The sequence below is a fragment of the Petaurus breviceps genome, unplaced genomic scaffold, assembly GCF_028583685.1.
Source record: "Petaurus breviceps papuanus isolate PSGF00001 unplaced genomic scaffold, PetGlider_PUasm1.0 90702, whole genome shotgun sequence".
NCBI lineage: Eukaryota > Metazoa > Chordata > Mammalia > Diprotodontia > Petauridae > Petaurus > Petaurus breviceps.
The window spans coordinates 1,948,234-1,966,650 of record NW_027187317.1 but is presented as its reverse complement, the minus strand read 5'-3'; the positions used below and the strand labels follow the sequence as shown (position 1 = coordinate 1,966,650).

The window sequence follows — 18,417 nt, the reverse complement described above, 5'->3', positions numbered from 1 at the left end:
CAAAGCTCTTTTACTGACCCCAAACATCTCATGAAATCAAACCTACCTTTTTGATAGTAACTTTTTTTGGCGTTGCTGTCTGCCAGTGAGACCTGTAACACCATTGCCTTTGAAATCCTAAAAATGAGTATCACACTGAGAGTAATGGAGATATATATGCCATATATAAACAGGCAAGCTACACCTTAATAACCACTGAGAAACTGTGAAGAACAGGTATAAAGAATGTCATAAGGGAAATAAATATAATTTGATCTTATGGAATGACAGGTGTCGTGTGAAGTGTGACAAGTAGATAGTATTCCGTTTGCATATCAGGAGAAAATGAGGAAGGTTTTCAGCACGTTAGATTGGATCCCCTGTGACATAGACAAGAATAGACATGGCTAGAGGAGGCACAAATGAGTTGCAAAATGTATTATTGGAGAAAATGCCCAGATCAGTACGCTCACAGATTGATTTGAATATGTGCTAAGTGTTGAGGATACAAATAGAAAATTAATTGCTGTTCTTTGGGAGTTCACATTATACTTGGGGGAGACAACATGGTTAAAAGTAATAGACTATGCTTGAGGATCCATAAAAACCACGTCTAGGAGCTTAACTGTACAGAGCTCTGGCATACACATATATTACATAGAATTTTATATACTGTTGGCCTTCATATTCAAAGATGACATTGCTGTTGTGGTTAGTATCCATGTTTTTGGTTTTAAAAGGGAGATGTGTTAGTTTTGTCTAGTGATGTTAGGTGAGCATGGGATCTTATAAGCAAGGAAGAAATTCACTTTCACAGCCTTAATCTGGGGCACAGATTCTCACAGAAATCAAATGTGGAGTTTGTGAAATATGTATATTGAATTTCCAGTAAACTCAAATTAGATGGCTTCTGAGATTTATCCTAAATTTGACAATCTGTGACTGTCATTTTTATAAAAGTGAACTTTTTCTTTAGCTGTCAATAGTGCCTCACTTTGTAAGGTCTCTGTTTATGGTTCATCATAAAAGTAGGTTATCCTAATTACTCAAATAGTTTATTATCAGTCTTCCATAAAACTGGTAAATAGCAAGCTTACCTTATCCAAAATTTATTATAGGATATTTAGGATCTTTCAGAAAATGTTTGCCCTAAGAATTTTTTGTTACCTAATATATTAGATTCTCTCTGGTGGCTTATTAAAGATTTATCTTTCATGATATTTGAGGCCATTATCTTATGTGGCCATAGGTAAGCTGTTTTAGCCACAGAATGTTTCAGGTGACTCCCTAAGACTAAATTTCAGACATTTTGTACATGTATTTCAGTGGAGGAAGTTTGTGTGCTGGAATTTTTCTTATTAGGAAAATCAGAAATCCATACTTCCTCTCCCCAAAAAAGAAGAAATCCTAAAAGCACCAAGCCTTGTGCCCAAGGCAATTTCTGAAAATATTTAAGTCTAAACAGCTCACCTTTGTTGATTCCTGTTGTTTTTGATAAAGAAATAACACTGACAACTGAAGCATTAAGTTTATCTATGCTTGGATGAAATCTAGTTTCCTCTTAATCATCAGTTGAAATACCATAAAATTTTGTGTATTATTCTTATTCTTTTGGGTTACCAGAAAATCTACAAGAAAAAACTTGTTTACAGTTAAACAGACTAGATGTGTTTTGAAAGCTTGACATAATTTATTTTCTTAATTTTATTTTATTTTTCTAATCTTGTAAGCAAACTGCCTTTGTAAACAACGATATTCTATAGAGCAATTATTGAAGGTATAATATCTGCATTTGTGGAGCTTATGGTGCTTAATAAAAGGGGAGTCCGAACAGAAAAAAACACAAATGATGATTAAAATTGAATTTTTTCTAAAGTAAACAGAGACTTGTTTCACAGGACCTAGAGTTGTAAGAGATTTTTGAGATCAGATCATTCAACTCAGTCATTTTATAGATGAGGAAATTGAGACCCAAAGAGCCTTAGCAGTTTTCCCAAAGTCACATGGTAGTATGTAATAAGTGAAAGAGCCAGGATTTTTTTTTTTTTGCTGTTTTGGAGGGGGCAGTTGCAGTTAAGAGACTTGCACAAGGTCACATGGCTAGTTTTGTGTTAAGTGTTAAGTGTCTGAGGCTGTATTTGCACAGCCTTCCTGACTGAAGGGCCTGTGCTCTATTCACTGTGCCACCTAGCCACCCCAAGGAGTCAGGATTCAAATCCAGGTCTCCTAATTTGAAATTGTGTGTTTTCTCCTGAAGTCAGTTGTAGAGCAACTCATGAAGTAGGCATTGAAATATTTGTTAAGTTAATGGATTTGTTGTGTCAGTGGGCTTTTGTGGAGGGTCATAGGATCAGCAAATGACAACTGGTAGATATCTTAGGGTCCAAATGGTCCAACACTTATGAGTCTTATGGGATGAAAGGGCATAGATTGATTGTCACCTGTATAGTTAGAGTGAGATCACAGATACATCAAATTACCCAATTGTGGATGTTAATCAATTTAAATCCAAAATGGAGGGGGAAAAGGTTACAATTTTCTTCTCTTTATTCCCTTTTCTTGCAATGTGTTCTCTGGCATTATGTAAAAATAATATAGTTTTAAAACTTCTGAAAAAAATTAACTTTCTGCAAAAAAAGCCCAAATCAATCTGTCATAATTATATTTTTTGTTTAAAGCTTCCTTCTTTTAAATGGTATTTTAAGAAGTTCCATTTCCCTTTATGAAACCTTACTATATTTTATATAATATATTAGATCATAAAACCCATTCATATAAAAGAATATATTTTAAGTCAACCCTCATAATGCATTTATGAATTGAATCATGTTTTCCACATGTAATTCATATTCCTTCTTCCAAATGATCCCTTCCAAACTATTTATAAAACACTAGAAAGTTTCCTGCCATGGCCACATTCTGCAGTGCTTCTGAGTAGTCCAGTTTATGAGGCCTTCTGGTGACTGATCATTTTGATCTCTTCTTTCAGACTCCAGAATACTTACTAGATATATGATTTAATGGAAATAACATTGGATCTGTAGTCAGAAGTCAAATCCTGGCTCAGCTGCTTACTACTTTTGTGTCCTTGATCAAAGTACTTTCTCTCTGTTGGCCTAGTTCCTCATCTGTAAATTGAAGGACTAAATAACCTCTAAGGTACCTTCTGACCCCCAATCTTATGTTACTGTAAAATTTCAATCCCATACCAAATTCATTAGAGAGTCATCCTAACTAGTAGACCTTATTGCAGTGTTCCAGATGACATTGTCAGAGGCTACAAGGACAAAGCAGGAATGGCCTTGATTTTAAGGACAGTGGCAATAAGTTTACTCTCAAACTCTCTGTAGTTTTTTTATTGCCTAGAGTTCTGAAGTATGGCAGCCCAACTAGAATTTACCTAGTATAACTAAATGGTGCATAAATAAAGATTATTACAACCACTCAGAGGCAGATAGAACAATTTCCTTTAGAATTGCCTTGATAGTCAGGTATATCATTGTGAACCGTAATACTTGGTTGTAGTAGGACCTATATTGATCTATCAGATGGCATGGTAGTATCCTCAATGACCCTGCTCAAAAAATTTTGTGATTCCAGTAACAGTGGCAGTTATTTTAATTCAAGAGATAACTGAGAGCCGCATGTGAAATCCATGACTTATTTACAGAAGCAGTTACCCAGTACCCAGTATAATCCCATACTGTTGGTGTTGGATTATCAAATTTAGTTATATCATTATGATTACGTAACTTGTTAAAGATATTGTTCAGATTAGGAAAATAGTGGAGAATGATTGGATTTTGTCAGCTCAGGTGCCACCTTAATGTAGGAATTCTTTCTTAGTTCTCCCAGCTGGTTGTACCTTCCTTTTGTGAACTCTGTATGTATCTTGGATGTACCTATTTACATCCATGTTGTCTTCCCCAATAGAATGTAAGCTTCTTGAGGGCAAGTACTATTTTTACTTTTTCTTTCCATCCTTAGCACTTAGCTCCCCTTGCACAGAGTAAAACCTTAATAAATGCTTGTTGATTGGTTGATTGATTGGCAGTGTTTCAACAGTGAATAGTTACTTTAGTGACTGGTATGCATATGTACAATGAAAATTATGCAACAGTGTTATAGCACATGGCTAAAGGAAACTAATACTTAAAATCAGCTTCTAGCATTGTTGAGAATGACACAGACTGATAAGTGCATTTATTTCTACATTTCTTCATCCTATACATCTTTCAATTAAGTAACTAAAGCTTCTTCCTTAAATTTGCCATATAAGTTTGACGTGCTTGCACGAACTAGTAATTAGTTTTAGACTCATGCCTCCAGTGTCCACACCTCAGAAATAGTTTTTGTTTACAAGTAGCATTTAATAATACTAAAAAATCAGATGTAGTTACGCTTTTTTGTGACTTTTGTACCCCACACTGGAATTAGAGTAATTGTATGAAACATTATTGGTATTAACACGTGCTCTTCTTAACACCATAATGTAAATAAACATTTCCAGTTGCATAATGTAACTTGTTTAACTGACATTATAAGAACATTTAAATAACAATAAAAACTTATGATGTTTAATTTGTCATGTTGGTAGTTGATAATAAGAAATTCTGCCCATATATCTTAGCTCCATTACATTACACAAAGCAATACCCATGATGTTAGTTTTGGAAGGAACCACCAAAGACCAGTTCCTTCATTTGACAGGTGAGGAAACTGAGACCTTGAATGATTAAGTTAAATAAGTTACTCAGCTAAGTAAATATCTGAGTCATAATTTGAAACTCAGGTCTAAAGTCCTGTGCTCTTTCCATTATTTTCACACTGCTTAATTACTACTCAGTCCTTTTTGTATTTATATTTTACATAATAAAAATGGTAGAATGTGTCATACTATATTCTTATTTGTAATTGTAATGAGTTGCTACTTAGCATTTGCTCTTAATAGATGCAAAATTTTTTGCAACTGTTGTTTAAAATAAAATTTTAAAACCTGTGTTACTGGTTTTTTACAGTATAGAGCAAGTTAAATACTTGGCTCAAGTAAATTAATGACAGATCTAAGACTAAATTTAATTTCTCTTTTCTATACAGTTAGGCTTACCACTGTTAACATTTTAGAAATAGACCTTAGTGTTCTCCTTTGCAATTTTTTTCATGTATATTAACAAATGAGCTTTAAGTGGCCCTAAACATTACTTCACTGATAAATCATTTTAATAATGTTGATTTACCTTTAATAAACTGTCTCTTTCTTAAACATATTTGTATAATTTTTGGAATAAAGTTTTGCTTTTTAATCAAAGCTTACTGTCTTAAAATGAGTGGAAATGTACTAAAGATTATTGCACTGTTGGAATCTGTGTAAGATTATCATCTGAACAAGAGCATAGATAACATAATTTTGAAACTGAAAAGAGAAATAAGCTAACCCATACAAAAGTGCTTAAATTCAACAAAGGAATTAAGTATTTATTAATACTTTATAGAGAGAATTTTGAATGTCTGCTTGACATCTTTAAAGAAGAAATTTCTACTCACCAAAACTTTAAGCATTTTTCATTTGTTAAAGCCATAGTGAAAAAATTAAATGTAATTTTGGAATTTGAATAGTTGGCAGTTGAGATACATCTAAATTGTGGAAAAGGGAAGAATTGAAGAAAAATGGTTTTGTATGATATTCTTGACTTTTTTTATTAAAATGTTTTACAGATTGTATCTGCAGTACAATATTGTCATCAAAAGTGTATTGTACACCGTGATCTTAAGGTAAGGAGTTGGTTTTCTGACTTTATAAACTACAACTGATATCATAAAAAAATTAATATTATTCATTGTGTCTAAGTATCCAGAAGCTCAATAATATTTCACAATTATTATTTCATGATAATTGGACAAATAATTATGTTGTCATTTTAATTCAAATATTAGAATGAGCTGCTTCAGGCAGTAGTAGGTTTTCAAATGCAAGCTCTATCAGTGCTTTTCCAAAGTGGGGATTCCATATTCCCAGTGAGCCAAGGCACAACCCCAAGGGGTAACCCTTAACATTCCATGTTCAATACAATAGCTGATCATGGGGATAGTCTCTGACATAACCACATATCAACTTTTCCCATTATTGCTCAACTTTCTCCTGCTCAGTTTTGCAACCAACCTTAAAGAAGTATTTTTACATGTATAATCTGTATCAGATTACTTGCCTTCTCAAGGGGAGGTCAGGAAAAGAAGGAGAGAGAGAATTTGGAATTCAAAATTTTTAAAAATGAGTATTAATTTTTTTCATGTTTTTAAAAAAGTATTTTAAAGTAACTTTTTACACACATTTATCTAGAACAGAAGTTCCTAACATGGTGCCCTTCAACTTAAAAAAAAAAATTTTTTTTTTTGATAATTGTATTTCAGTAAAATTGGTTTATTTTGTAATCCTGTGTATTCTATTTTATTCATCAAAAAACATTTTTCTGAGTATGGGCCTATAAACTTGATCAGAATGTCAAAAGGGTCTATGACACAAAAAGGGGTAAGAATCATTGATCTAGAGTTTATAATTTGTAGAGCATTCTACTCACACTAATTCTCTAGGTAGGCAGTACAAGTAATCTTTGTTGCATTTTATTAGACAAGTAAACTGAGGTTCAGAGAAATTGTCATACAACTAGTAACTGTCAGAACCAGGACTCAAACCTAGGTCTTCTGACTCCATGTGTGATATTTTGGGTCTTCTACTAAAAATGTTACATACTATTCCTAAGCAGCATGCATTTGTTTATAGTGATAGATACTATATGCTTTAAGTTGACCTTAGAGATCATAAGATTTAGAGCTGGAAAAGACCTTAGATATGTCACATACTTTCATCCTCTTATTTACAAATGACAAATAAAAAGTTCAGAATTGGAAGGAACCTCAGTGGCCATTTAGTCCAACCCATATGCAAAATAGGGCACCTAGAATGTGGGCCTTAAGTCAGGAAAACTCATCTTCTTGAGTTTAAATCTGGCTTCGGGTGCTTACTGAATGTGTGACCATGGGCAAGTCACTTTACCCTGTTTGCCTCAATTCCTCAACTGTAAAAAGAACTGAAGAAGGAAATTTAAAACCACTCCAGTATTTTTGTCAAGAAAATCCCAAATGGAGTCATGAAAGAGTTGGGCATGACTAAACAACAACAACGAAATGATATCATAGTACTTAGATGTTTCTGTGCAGGTCATTGTAGAGTGGGTCACATAGTGGCACAAACTGAAATCCATAACAAATAAGGAGCTATAAATTACTAGAATAAAGAATGTCATCAAGGAAGTTTTTTTTTTTTTAAAGGTAGATTGGTCATATGGCAAGAATGAAGTTTAACTAATGAACAACTTGTGTGCCACACTGGTACCGTTACAGGGATAGGAGAAAGTGAAGGACTCCAGCACATTTCATGGACCCCTCTGAATGAACGTAGGAGTAGGCATGAAAAGAATCATATAGAGTGGACATGGATGTACTGTGGTGGGCACTGTTGGAAGGAATGTCCATACTGATGAGATCATAAATCCATTTGTGTATTTAAATTGAATTTATTTTCTCAGAAAGATACATTTTCCTACAGATATTAAAATGGGTTTTAGTTCGCTATCACACAGCGTCACAAATGTAATACCTCTTCCCTTAAAAAAATCCTTTTAATATTTTTGGAATCTGAATCACATTTATTTTCCTTTGGCAGAGCTTTGGAAATAAGGTGCTATTTATAATTTAACTAGTTAGCCAATTCTTGCTTGGTCAGTTCCTAATGTTGAGAGCTTCCCAGTCATGTTTAGTAAGTTAGTTAACATCATCTTTTTTTTTTAATAGGGGAAGGAAATGTTTATTACTAGAGGCTAATGTAGAATTCTTGTTACTTTATTTTTGTTGAATACTGTATATTTTTGATGACTGAATACTACCCAAACTGGGTGGCTTGTATTTACATTTTTCTGCCTTTTTACTGGGTATATCTACTTCATTCCTTAATTAGTTTGTCTGCTTAGTTGTTTTGGGGAAACAGTTCAGTGGCACAGTGAATAGAGTGCAAGATCTGGAGTCAGGAAGACCTGAGTCAAAATCCACCCTCAAACTTACTAGCTGTATGACCCTGAGCAAGTCACAACCTCTGTTTGCCTCTGTTCCCTCATCTGTAAAAGAGGGCTAATAATAGCACCCAGTTCCTAGAGTTATTGTGAGGATGAAATGAGATAATTGTAAAGCATTTATCACAGTGTCTAGCACATAGTAAGCACTATATAAATATTAGCTGTTATTAATACCAAAGTGTCCTCATCTGTTGACTGAGAGAATTGTCTAGCCTTATAGCTATATACTTGATAGGCTCTTTGGATAGATCTGGCATCAGTCCCAGCTCTGCTACTCACTGTGTGATCATGGGCAATTCTCTTAACTTCTTTCAGCCTTAATTTCTTCAGCCATAAAAGGTGAATAAAATTTATAGTACTTATACTGTCAAGAGTTGCGAAGATCAAGTGAGGTAATATATATAAAGTATTTTGCAAATCATAAATGATTATATAAATGTCATGTGTTCTTATCATTATTATAAACATGAAAGGGTTATGAGCAGGTTTGAGTGAAAACTGCATTTACAAGAATACTTTTATATTATAAATTTAATTTTATATTTTAAAAATCAGATAAGGTGGCCAGGTAGCACAGCGAGTAAGAGCACTGGCTCCAGTGTCAGGATTGACCTGGAGATCGAATCCCAGGCTCAGACACTTAGCACCCACCCAGAAACACCTGGCCGTGTAACCTTGAGCAAGTTACTTAACCCCAATTGCTTAGGGGTGGCCAGGTGGCTCAGCGAGTAAGAGCACTGGCTCCAGTGTTGGGATGACCTGGAGATCGAATCCCAGGCTCAGACACTCAGCACCACACCCAGAAATAACTGGCCGTGTAACCTTGAGCAAGTTACTTAACCCCGATTGCTTAAAAAAAAAAATCAGATAAGGTTGTATTTATAAGCCTTTGAAATGATATTTGTTAGAATTAAATTGTATAATTATAGGAAGATGAAGCTACTTCCAAGATATTGAGATGGTATTTAGTAAATGAGAATAATAAAAGGAAACTTTTTTATAATCTGAAACATGGCTTTAATTAGGAAAAATGTGTTTTTATATAAACTTCCCTTTGCAAATCATTTTCTTTTTTTTTTAACATTTTCCTCCTAGGCAGAAAACCTTCTTCTTGATGCTGATATGAATATTAAAATTGCTGACTTTGGTTTTAGTAATGAATTTACAGTTGGAAACAAATTAGACACATTTTGTGGAAGTCCTCCCTATGCAGCTCCTGAACTTTTCCAAGGAAAGAAGTATGATGGCCCTGAAGTAGATGTGTGGAGTCTTGGAGTCATTTTGTATACATTAGTCAGTGGATCATTGCCATTTGATGGTCAGAATCTAAAGGTAATGATTTAAATTCAGGACAAGTTCTTATTCTAAAGTTTCATAGCTTCAGTAGTCAGCTCTAGCTACATATAAATAACATATATCTATAAACATACACCCATATGTAAAAACTTTTTTTTTTCTGTAAAGGAACTACGGGAGCGAGTCTTACGAGGAAAGTATCGTATTCCATTCTATATGTCTACAGACTGTGAAAATCTTCTGAAAAAATTATTAGTACTGAATCCAATAAAAAGAGGCAGCTTGGAAGTAAGTCATTTTATGGAAACAAACTTCAGAGTATAACTAAATATTTCAGTGATGGAAAAGCTTTTCTAGAACTATTGCAAAAGTCTGTACTTTTTAGGAAAATTGACAGTTTTGTAATGCATTGAACTAGAAGAAATCCTATTAAAAAACATGACTTATAGGGTTTATTCTTTGTCCAGTGAGAGCTTTCTGGAAAATTTGTTTTTATTTGTTCTGCTGCAAGTTACTGGATATTGTACTTTTACACCATGAAAATAGGAATACGATTGCCTTTTTCTCGGAGTTGTGAAAAATCTTCAGTGAAAAAATTAAGTAGTTAGCTAGAAAAGGTAACAGAGTGCCTTGAATATGGAAGGTACTTAATAATTATTTAATGAATTAAAATGTTACAAATTCAAATCTAATGTGTGGATAATACTTGTAAAATTAATACTAACTCAAAATTATATAGCACTTTAAGGTTTACAAAATGCTTTTGTCACAGAAAAACTCTGAGAGTGTAAATGACACAGCTGATGGAGAATTTTAGTTAAAATATTCTCTGGGCCAGTATAGAAAAGTTTAGGAGTTTTTAACTGAGACATGTAGGAAGTGTTATCTGAGTACTTAATACAGTGTCATGCACCCCATAAACATTTACTAAATGTGGCTTATTTATTTTTATAAAACCTATTGTATAACCATGTTGGAAGCCATTTGTGACAAAAATATTGGTCTTGAAAATATCTAATGCCCTCATCATCATTTTCTTCTGTTGCTATGCATTTAGGAAAAGATAATTCTTTGAGTGTTATGGCCCTCTATTTTTAGAAATGTTATAGCATGTACTAAAATGATTTCAACAATCCAGCATGTATTGTGCTCTAGTGACATTTTTGTTTCATTTGTCTGCCTTAATAGAAGGGGTAGAAAATTCAGATAATTAACTTCATTTAAACTGTACTTTTTTAGTGTAGCAATTGGGCTCTCTGACACGGATTCCATGCTGGTTAGGAAGCATCCTAATAGTGAGCCATCCCTGTGTACAGAGCTCTCAGGTTAGTTTGGGCTTTGTAATTTTTTTCCACAAGTATTTTTCACTAAAGGATAACATGTTTGGTGGAAGTCAAGAGATGGTGGAAATTAAGGAATGATAAACCTCTGTTGGGAATGATACTAAACTATCTATGTCTTTGGGCCAATGTAAGATCAGCTTTTTTCTAAGATTACTTAATGTGATTTATTCCTTCCATTTTATGGTTTTGTGTGTGTATTTTACCCCCTGAAATAGACAGCGAAGATGGCTTTTAAAATTGAAAACCTGTATCTGGCAGAGCCCAGCTTTAAAAAATTTTTTTTTAATCGACATGATTATAGGTAATTTATTATATTTAGCCTATGTATTTATTTTGATTTGTGCCTGTGATTTCATTGGTTCCCAGTATGGAAACTCCTCATTGATGGAAATCAGTGAGTACTCTGCAACTTTTATAAACTGAGAGTTACCTGGAACATGAACAAGTCAAGTGAATTGCCCTAAGTCAAACATTTTCTTTCTTTGTTTTTTTTTTTTCTTTTTGGAGGGCAATCGGGATTGTGACTTCCTCAAAGTCACATGGCTAGTAAGTGTGTCAAGCGTCTGAGGCCGGATTTGAACTCAGGTTCTCCTGATTCCAGGGCCAGTGCGCTATTCACTGTGCCACCTAGCCATCCCCAAACATTATCTTTCAGAGATCAGACTTCTATCCAAATCTTCCAGATTATTAGGCTATTTACCAGCACTGCCTCTTGGGGTTTAGACTGTTAATATTCAACTTAATTGCAAAATTCTATATCAAGACAAAAATTTCGGATCCTCATGATCCTCTTGTTCTCCCTACCCATCCCCACTCATTTCTTCATAGGCATCTCCTTTTTCTGAGTTTTACTTAGCAAGTGATTGCTGTCATGGGGTGATAACATTGGGATAATCTAATGTGCAGATTGAAAAGAATGTACTGAAAATGGTTTAGGGATAGGTGTCATTTAAATTGCTTTGTGTAGTTCACAAAATTTATTTAAGTGATTTAAATTCGTAGTAGTTAAATTAAGATAACTTCTGCCCTTAACTTTTAAGTAAACATTATATGCTATCGGAGTTAGTTTGAAAAGCCAAATTGTTGCTGTTACATTCTTGGTGACTAGATGTTTTTATATTATAAGCTTCTGTGGGACTGGCATCTGTAGAAAAGCATTCTAGCTTATACAATCTGAATCTCTGACAACTATCTGTCAAGGAGGCCACAGTAGAAGTATTATTGTAATTGCTTCTACCATTTTCTAGAAACGTATTTTACAGTTTCCAGAAATGGCTTTTCAGAGGGAAAGAGAACATTTAGAATTATTTTAAACAAAGCCTCAGGAAATTGCCTTTGATGTAGCAGGGACTTGTATTTTTAGTTCTCAAGTTTTCTATTTCTCACTTTCATCTTATTCTGTTATACTTTGCAAACCATAAATGAAGAACCAGTGATTTATGAATTGAAATGACCTTGTTATTTAACTTTCTTAATTTCTTCTTTCTCTGTGAAATTTGCTCAAATTAAAAACTGTTTTTATGGTTTCAATAAACTAATGATGAATATTTTTACCTCATACATATAAGTTCTAATAGCCATCCAATCATTTATTTATAATTTATTTAAACTTATTAACTGTCTTTTTTATATATGCATTCTTTGGTGTACATGTATAATTTTATTAACCATCATCCTTATCCTTCCTTTCTCCCCTTTAGAGGCATAGAGAAAGAAAAATTAATGAAATGAATGTTCAGTTCTACTGACTCCATATAGATTGTTTCAATATCTAGACAAGTAATCAAATGATTTTTTTTCCGCATTGATATAGATGTATATATACTGTCAACTTTTGATAATTACACTAATAGGCAGGAGATGTGACTTGGGTAATACAAAAAATATCCTTGACCTTAGAAGCTATTTTGGCATTTAAATTTGAATATGAATATGATCTAAGAAATGACAGTGCTTTAGATCAAATGTGAAACTAAATTACATTACAAATGTCTGACTTGGGAGGAAAAATATTCTGTAACAGGAATAGTCCATATCACTTCTTAAGTCACTAGTCTAAAGCCTTTTTCACTTCTTCTCCCTACTTATTCTCCTACTCTCTTTCTTCTCTCCTCTAATTGAGGAAAATAATTGTAAGTTAATATGTGGTGAAATAAAAGTAAATTAGAAAAGTAATTTGATGTCAAAATAATGTTAGTAGGAAACTTGGGAATCAGCTAGTTTGACCTAACTCTCTTTTTACAGATAAGGAAGCTGAGGCCAGTGAAATTAAATGACTTCCCAAAGTTTTTTTGGGGAGAAGGGGCAGCTTCTAAACTAGGATAATGTATCTAACATACTTAGGTAGTCACAGTAGGTTATAATAATAGGTTGAATGTATATAGGCTTTAAGATTTGTAAAGGGTATTTTTTGTTGTTGTCTTCTTTTAAAATAAGATTTTACTGATGTCTTCTGTTTTGTACCTCATCATAGTTATCCCCCAAATCCCAGTCTCTCCCCCTTCCTTATATGCCATTCCATATAACTAATATTATTTTTTTAAGAGGAGAAAAAAATCAGCCTAATTGATATTGTGGGGAAAGTCTGAAATATATACACTGTATAACACTTGTGGACCTCCCACCTTTATGAAAGGTTGGGTTGGGGGGGTGTCCTCTCATCTCCCTTTATTTAAGTCATTTTTGATCTTTATAATTTTATTACATTCACTTTTTTTGGTGTGACATTATTCTTTCTATTTACATTGTTATAGTCACTGCATCTTGTTTTCTTGGCTCTGCTTATTTCACTTTGCATCAGTTTCTATAGATCTTTTCATCCTTCTTTGTATTCATCACATACATGATTTCTTACAGCACCAGTAGTATTCCAGTACATTGTCTTGACATAATCTGTTTGGCCATTCTTCAGTTGATGGGCATCTGCTTTGTTTCCAGTTCTTTGCTATCACAAAAATGTAGGCTGGAAATATTTTGGAGCATATGGGGACTTCTTTTTTTTGGTGGCTTTTTTGGGGTATAAGCCCTCTAATGGAGTCTCTGGCTCAGAGGGTGGATATTGTAGTCACTTTATTTATATAATTCCAAATTGCTTACCAAAATATTTGTAGCATTTCAGAGTTCCACCAACAATATATTAGTGTGCATATAATTCCACAGCCCTCCCCAGTATTAACTGTTGTCACTTTTTGTCTTCTTTGCCTATTTGCAGAGTGGGTGGTAAAGCTTCAGGATTGTTTTGATTTGCATTTCTCTTATTATTAGTGATTTGGAGCATTCTTTTATGTGGTTGTAAATACTTTGCTAGTCTACTTTTGAGAAATGTTTATTCATATCCTTTGGCCACTTATCTATTGGAGAATAGCAGTTAGTCTTGCATATATTTATTGCTTGGTACAAAGGATTTTTAATGTATTCTCTCATTTCATCTTCACAACAACACTATGAGGTAATGCTGTTATATCCATTTTACACAGGAGGAAACTGGGGCTGAAAGGTTAAGTGTATCGCTCAGTTCTTACAGCTAGTATGAACTAGTTTAGTGCCTAAGAGAGGATTTTAACTCAGATCTTTCTGGCTCCAAGTCCAGCACAAAGTGAGAACTCATTAGAACTTCTCCAGATTCCTATATGGCTTTCATATAAGCTAAAAATGTTTTAAAAATAATATTTCTATCTGATAGCCATTAAGTTTTTACCTCTTTTATGAATGTAGAACTTAAATATAATGTTTATATTCTCTTGGAATAATTAAAATGATTCCTTATAAATATCTGACATTGTGTTAGTGTTGTTTTCATATTGTCAATAATTTAACTTCAATTCTATTGACAATGATACTATGATAATTTCTTTTATAAAATTTGAATCATGTTTTTGTGAGTTTTCCTATTGGAGTCACCTAGCCATGTATAATATAATTTGCTTCTCTCTTCCTGTACCTTATGCCATCCAGCCTGGGGATCATTGAGAATCCTTTTGTTCTAGCAGCGACCCTCCTCTGCCCTCTGCACATGCAATACCTTTCTGAACTCCCCACTGGCTTCCAAGGCTAACCCAGATGGCCAGAACAGCAGAGATTTCCAAACAAAGATATGTATTTCCCTATTTTTTGTCAACGATTCAATCCCTTTTATTATTTCTTGCTTTCTTTAATTTATTCACAAGTATTATCTCTGGATTCAGAATTAGGAAGAAAACTCTACCTGCCTACACATGTATTCTCCCTTATAATCTCCCTATTTCAGACTGAAAAGAAAATCAAGGAAAATATTCTATCCCCTAAGTACATGCATAGATACTCTTTTTATTCTGTTTAGAAGTGGCAGCTGCTATGCTAGAGTATGTTTCTGTAATGTGGAGCATATGTTGTTCATGGTATAGGATAGAGCATGCCAGTGGTTAACTGAAAGGAATTACTTGCCATTGACCAGGATGAGAAGAAAAGAGAACTTGAAATCACTCACTCTTCTGCCCAACAACCTCTCTCCTTGCCCTCTCCTTTCTTCCCTTCTTTGGAATGATACACGAGCCCTACAAGGAGACAGATTATCAACTGCAAGTACAACTCCATCCACTCTAGGAACAAAGATGCTTAAACTCAAAGATAAACTTTAAAATCTTAAAAGTAAATATCACCTTTCATTCACTTTCAAACCATCTCTTTTTTACTTTGACTCTAAAAAAAGTCAGCCCTACTTAAACAAACATCCAAGTATTGCTAAGTGGAGAAATTCAACATGTCCTGAACCAAAACTCACTGTCATCCAGCCCTTTACCTCAAATGAACCCTTTTTCTTTTAGATTCCTTGTTTCTCCCAATGATCTGATTATCAAGCACCCAGGGTTGACATTTTAGAGTCATCTTTGATTCCAGGCTCTTCCTTCCTCTCCATTCCTAATTCCACTGCCCTAGGTTAGTCCTCTCCCTTTCACTTCTCAAATAACTGCATTTGTCTCCCCAATGGTCTCATTACTCCTGTTGTCCTCATTCTAATAATTTGTACATGCTGCCACCAGATTAAATCCTCCTAAAATGCTGTTTATTTCCCCTATTTAAAGACCTAAAATGATTGGATAAAGTCCTGTCTCCTCCTGTAGGGATTCAAAGATTTTTGCATCTTTAAACCATTTTTCTTGCCCTTGAAGCCCATTTCCTCACAATTCCTGCCTATACCTTAAAAGTCCTTGGTTTTTTAAGGCTTATCTCAAGTCCCTCCTCCTTTACAGAGTCTTTTCGGAAAATTCACCACACTGTTGTCTCTCCTCCTGAATCTCTTCTCCTATATTTTTGCTTTTTGTTTTATCATTTAAATATATTCTGTCTGATATTGCAGGATCTTAGCTCTGCCATTTCACTTAATGGATATGTGATCTTTGTCCAAAGAACTCTCTGGGCCTCAGGTTTCCTCACCTGTAAAATGAGGGTGATATTAAGTAACCTTTAACATACCTTTAAACTCTAAATACTATGGAGTTTATGTACAGTATTATATTTTATGTATTAAAGCCTACATGTAACATTAGATAGATAGCCCAAGTGTCGCACTAGTACTCATGAAAAATAAAATACTTAAAGGAAACCCTCCTCCATGTGGCATAGATTCTCTATGGCATCTCTATGGAAAAATGTGGACCAAAAAGAAACCACACATGATGAAAAGGTGTGGATAGGTTATAGGTGCTGATAAAAGAAATACCAAACTGATGATGAGATCACAGATCCATTGAGTACATGCTCTGCCATAATGATCGAAAATAGATATGCAAGAACATAGGATAATGCTTCAAGATTCTCAGATTTATTGGTATGGACGTTCCTTTTACCAGTACATATAACACTTTTACGTAACATGGTATGTGACCTTTGAGGCAAAAAGGCAAAGCCATAAGCATTTATTAAGTTCTTACTCTGTACCAGGCACTGTGGTAAGCAGTAGGGATACAGATATAAGCAAAAAGAATAACAGCCCTTGCCCCACTAGGAACTTGCACTCTAATGCAGGAAGATAGCACATGAGAAGGGAAGGGAGCAAGTATTTGTCAGACTATTGTGTGTGTGGGAACTGGCTAAGTATTTGCTCTGTTTATATTTACAAAGAGCTTAGCACAGTGCCTGTCATATAGTAGGAGCCACTTTTCTAGGCACGTGGTGTCAGAATCTATAAAGTCAGAAGCAGAGCCAGGAGGCGAATAGAGTTTGGACTTGGAGAGTTGTGGCCAAAAAAGCTGTCACCTTGACAACCACCTTTTGATACTTTTCTCCAAATCTGCCTAGACTGGTCCTGAGACAGCAGACGTTCACTCCACAGGCCCATAATCAAAGCATTTCCAGTGTGGTAGAACCTAATACAGTTTGTCCCATTCTGTCATAGCTTTTGAGAACACCAAGGCAAATAACTTTGCTTACAATTTTAAAAGGCCTTGAGGGCTTGTTTAGATTACATATGACTTTTAAAAGGAGTTCAAATGGTTGCCTTCTTTTTCTTTCAAAAAGTTTGTCAAAAATAGATATTGCTGAATCTTAATATTTGAAGGATTAACTATTTTAGTTTTGAGAGTCTAGAGAGCTAGTCTCTTGAATGGGGTCATCTAGTTCAGCATTTCATGGTTCTTTACTCCCTCCTAATAAAGGATATGTATGTTTAATGGTGGAGGGATACGCAGTCATCACCAAAAGTCCTTCATTTTTGGCAAAGTTGGAAAGTATATAATAGCTTTTTATCAACCTCAGAGCTGTTTTCTTATAATCACAAGTTGACTGAGTCAGCTCCTTTTTCCACTTACTGCCTTAGGGCACTGTTTACTTAAGTGGCTATAATAATAGTACCTTATTTTTTGAAAATCTAAAACCTCTTTTAATATAATGAAGTTTGAAAAGGTGGGTGTGTGTTTGTGTGTGTGCATGAGAGAGAGAGAGACAGAGAAACAGAGAAATAGAGAGAGAGACATGTATAATAGATGCATTAGTAAATAGATACATCAGTAAACAGATGCATCAGTAAAGGGGTACCTATACCTAAAAGAGATCCTTAAAATAATAAAGTAATCACACCTCCCATTCAGGTCTCCTAGTCAGCTCTTCTTCAGAAAAACACTGGTGTATTTATTTCTTGCTTGTGATTTAAAAAAAAAAAAAGAAAAACACAAAAAACATGACTGGAGATTGGAAGGAACAGGTGAAGGATAAGAAACGCATCAGGATGAAAAGTTCATATCCGTAGAGGTATTTTGCCCCTGCAGAGTGGAAGTTAGTAGCACTGTCCTTTATACTAGGTATCTGATTAGTCTTCCTTTAATTTCTCTTGCCAGGAACATTTTTAATCCTTTTCTTCTGAGGACTAGTCTCTCCCATTGTGTAGTGTATATTCCTTGATCACTGGTTGTTACCTGGTAGCATTATGATTTTTCAAAATTGGAATTTGGAGGGCTCACCAGTTGAGTTTTCTTTTCATTGAATCAGTCAGACAGTGAAATTAAATTATTTGCCCAGAGTGATAACAAATAGAATCATTATTGTCTAAAAAATAATAATAAAAAAAACACAAAAAAAATTTAAATTTATACTGTATATTACTATTAGTAAACATATACAAATTATTTGCAAAATCATGTGAAAATATCCTCATGATCCTCATGATTACTTAGTGTATCGCTACAACCCTTTGGAACAAA

At 34.2% G+C, this 18,417-nt stretch overlaps 1 protein-coding gene across 7 annotated transcripts in view; it reads left to right on the top strand.

Annotated features, from left to right (window-relative positions):
* Positions 1-18,417, top strand: part of MARK1 (microtubule affinity regulating kinase 1) — a 166,563-nt gene that overhangs the window by 104,924 nt on the left and 43,222 nt on the right. For 5 of the 7 annotated variants that reach the window (XM_069066002.1, XM_069065999.1, XM_069066001.1 and 2 more), the window contains 3 exons: positions 5,695-5,751; positions 9,201-9,437; positions 9,570-9,689. In XM_069066002.1, the coding sequence (XP_068922103.1) occupies positions 5,695-5,751; positions 9,201-9,437; positions 9,570-9,689 (414 nt within the window). Of the gene's footprint in view, positions 1-5,694; positions 5,752-9,200; positions 9,438-9,569; positions 9,690-10,640; positions 10,727-14,698; positions 17,888-18,417 lie in introns of those variants that run through there. The other 2 variants (XR_011163994.1, XM_069066004.1) reach the window with 2 other exon arrangements.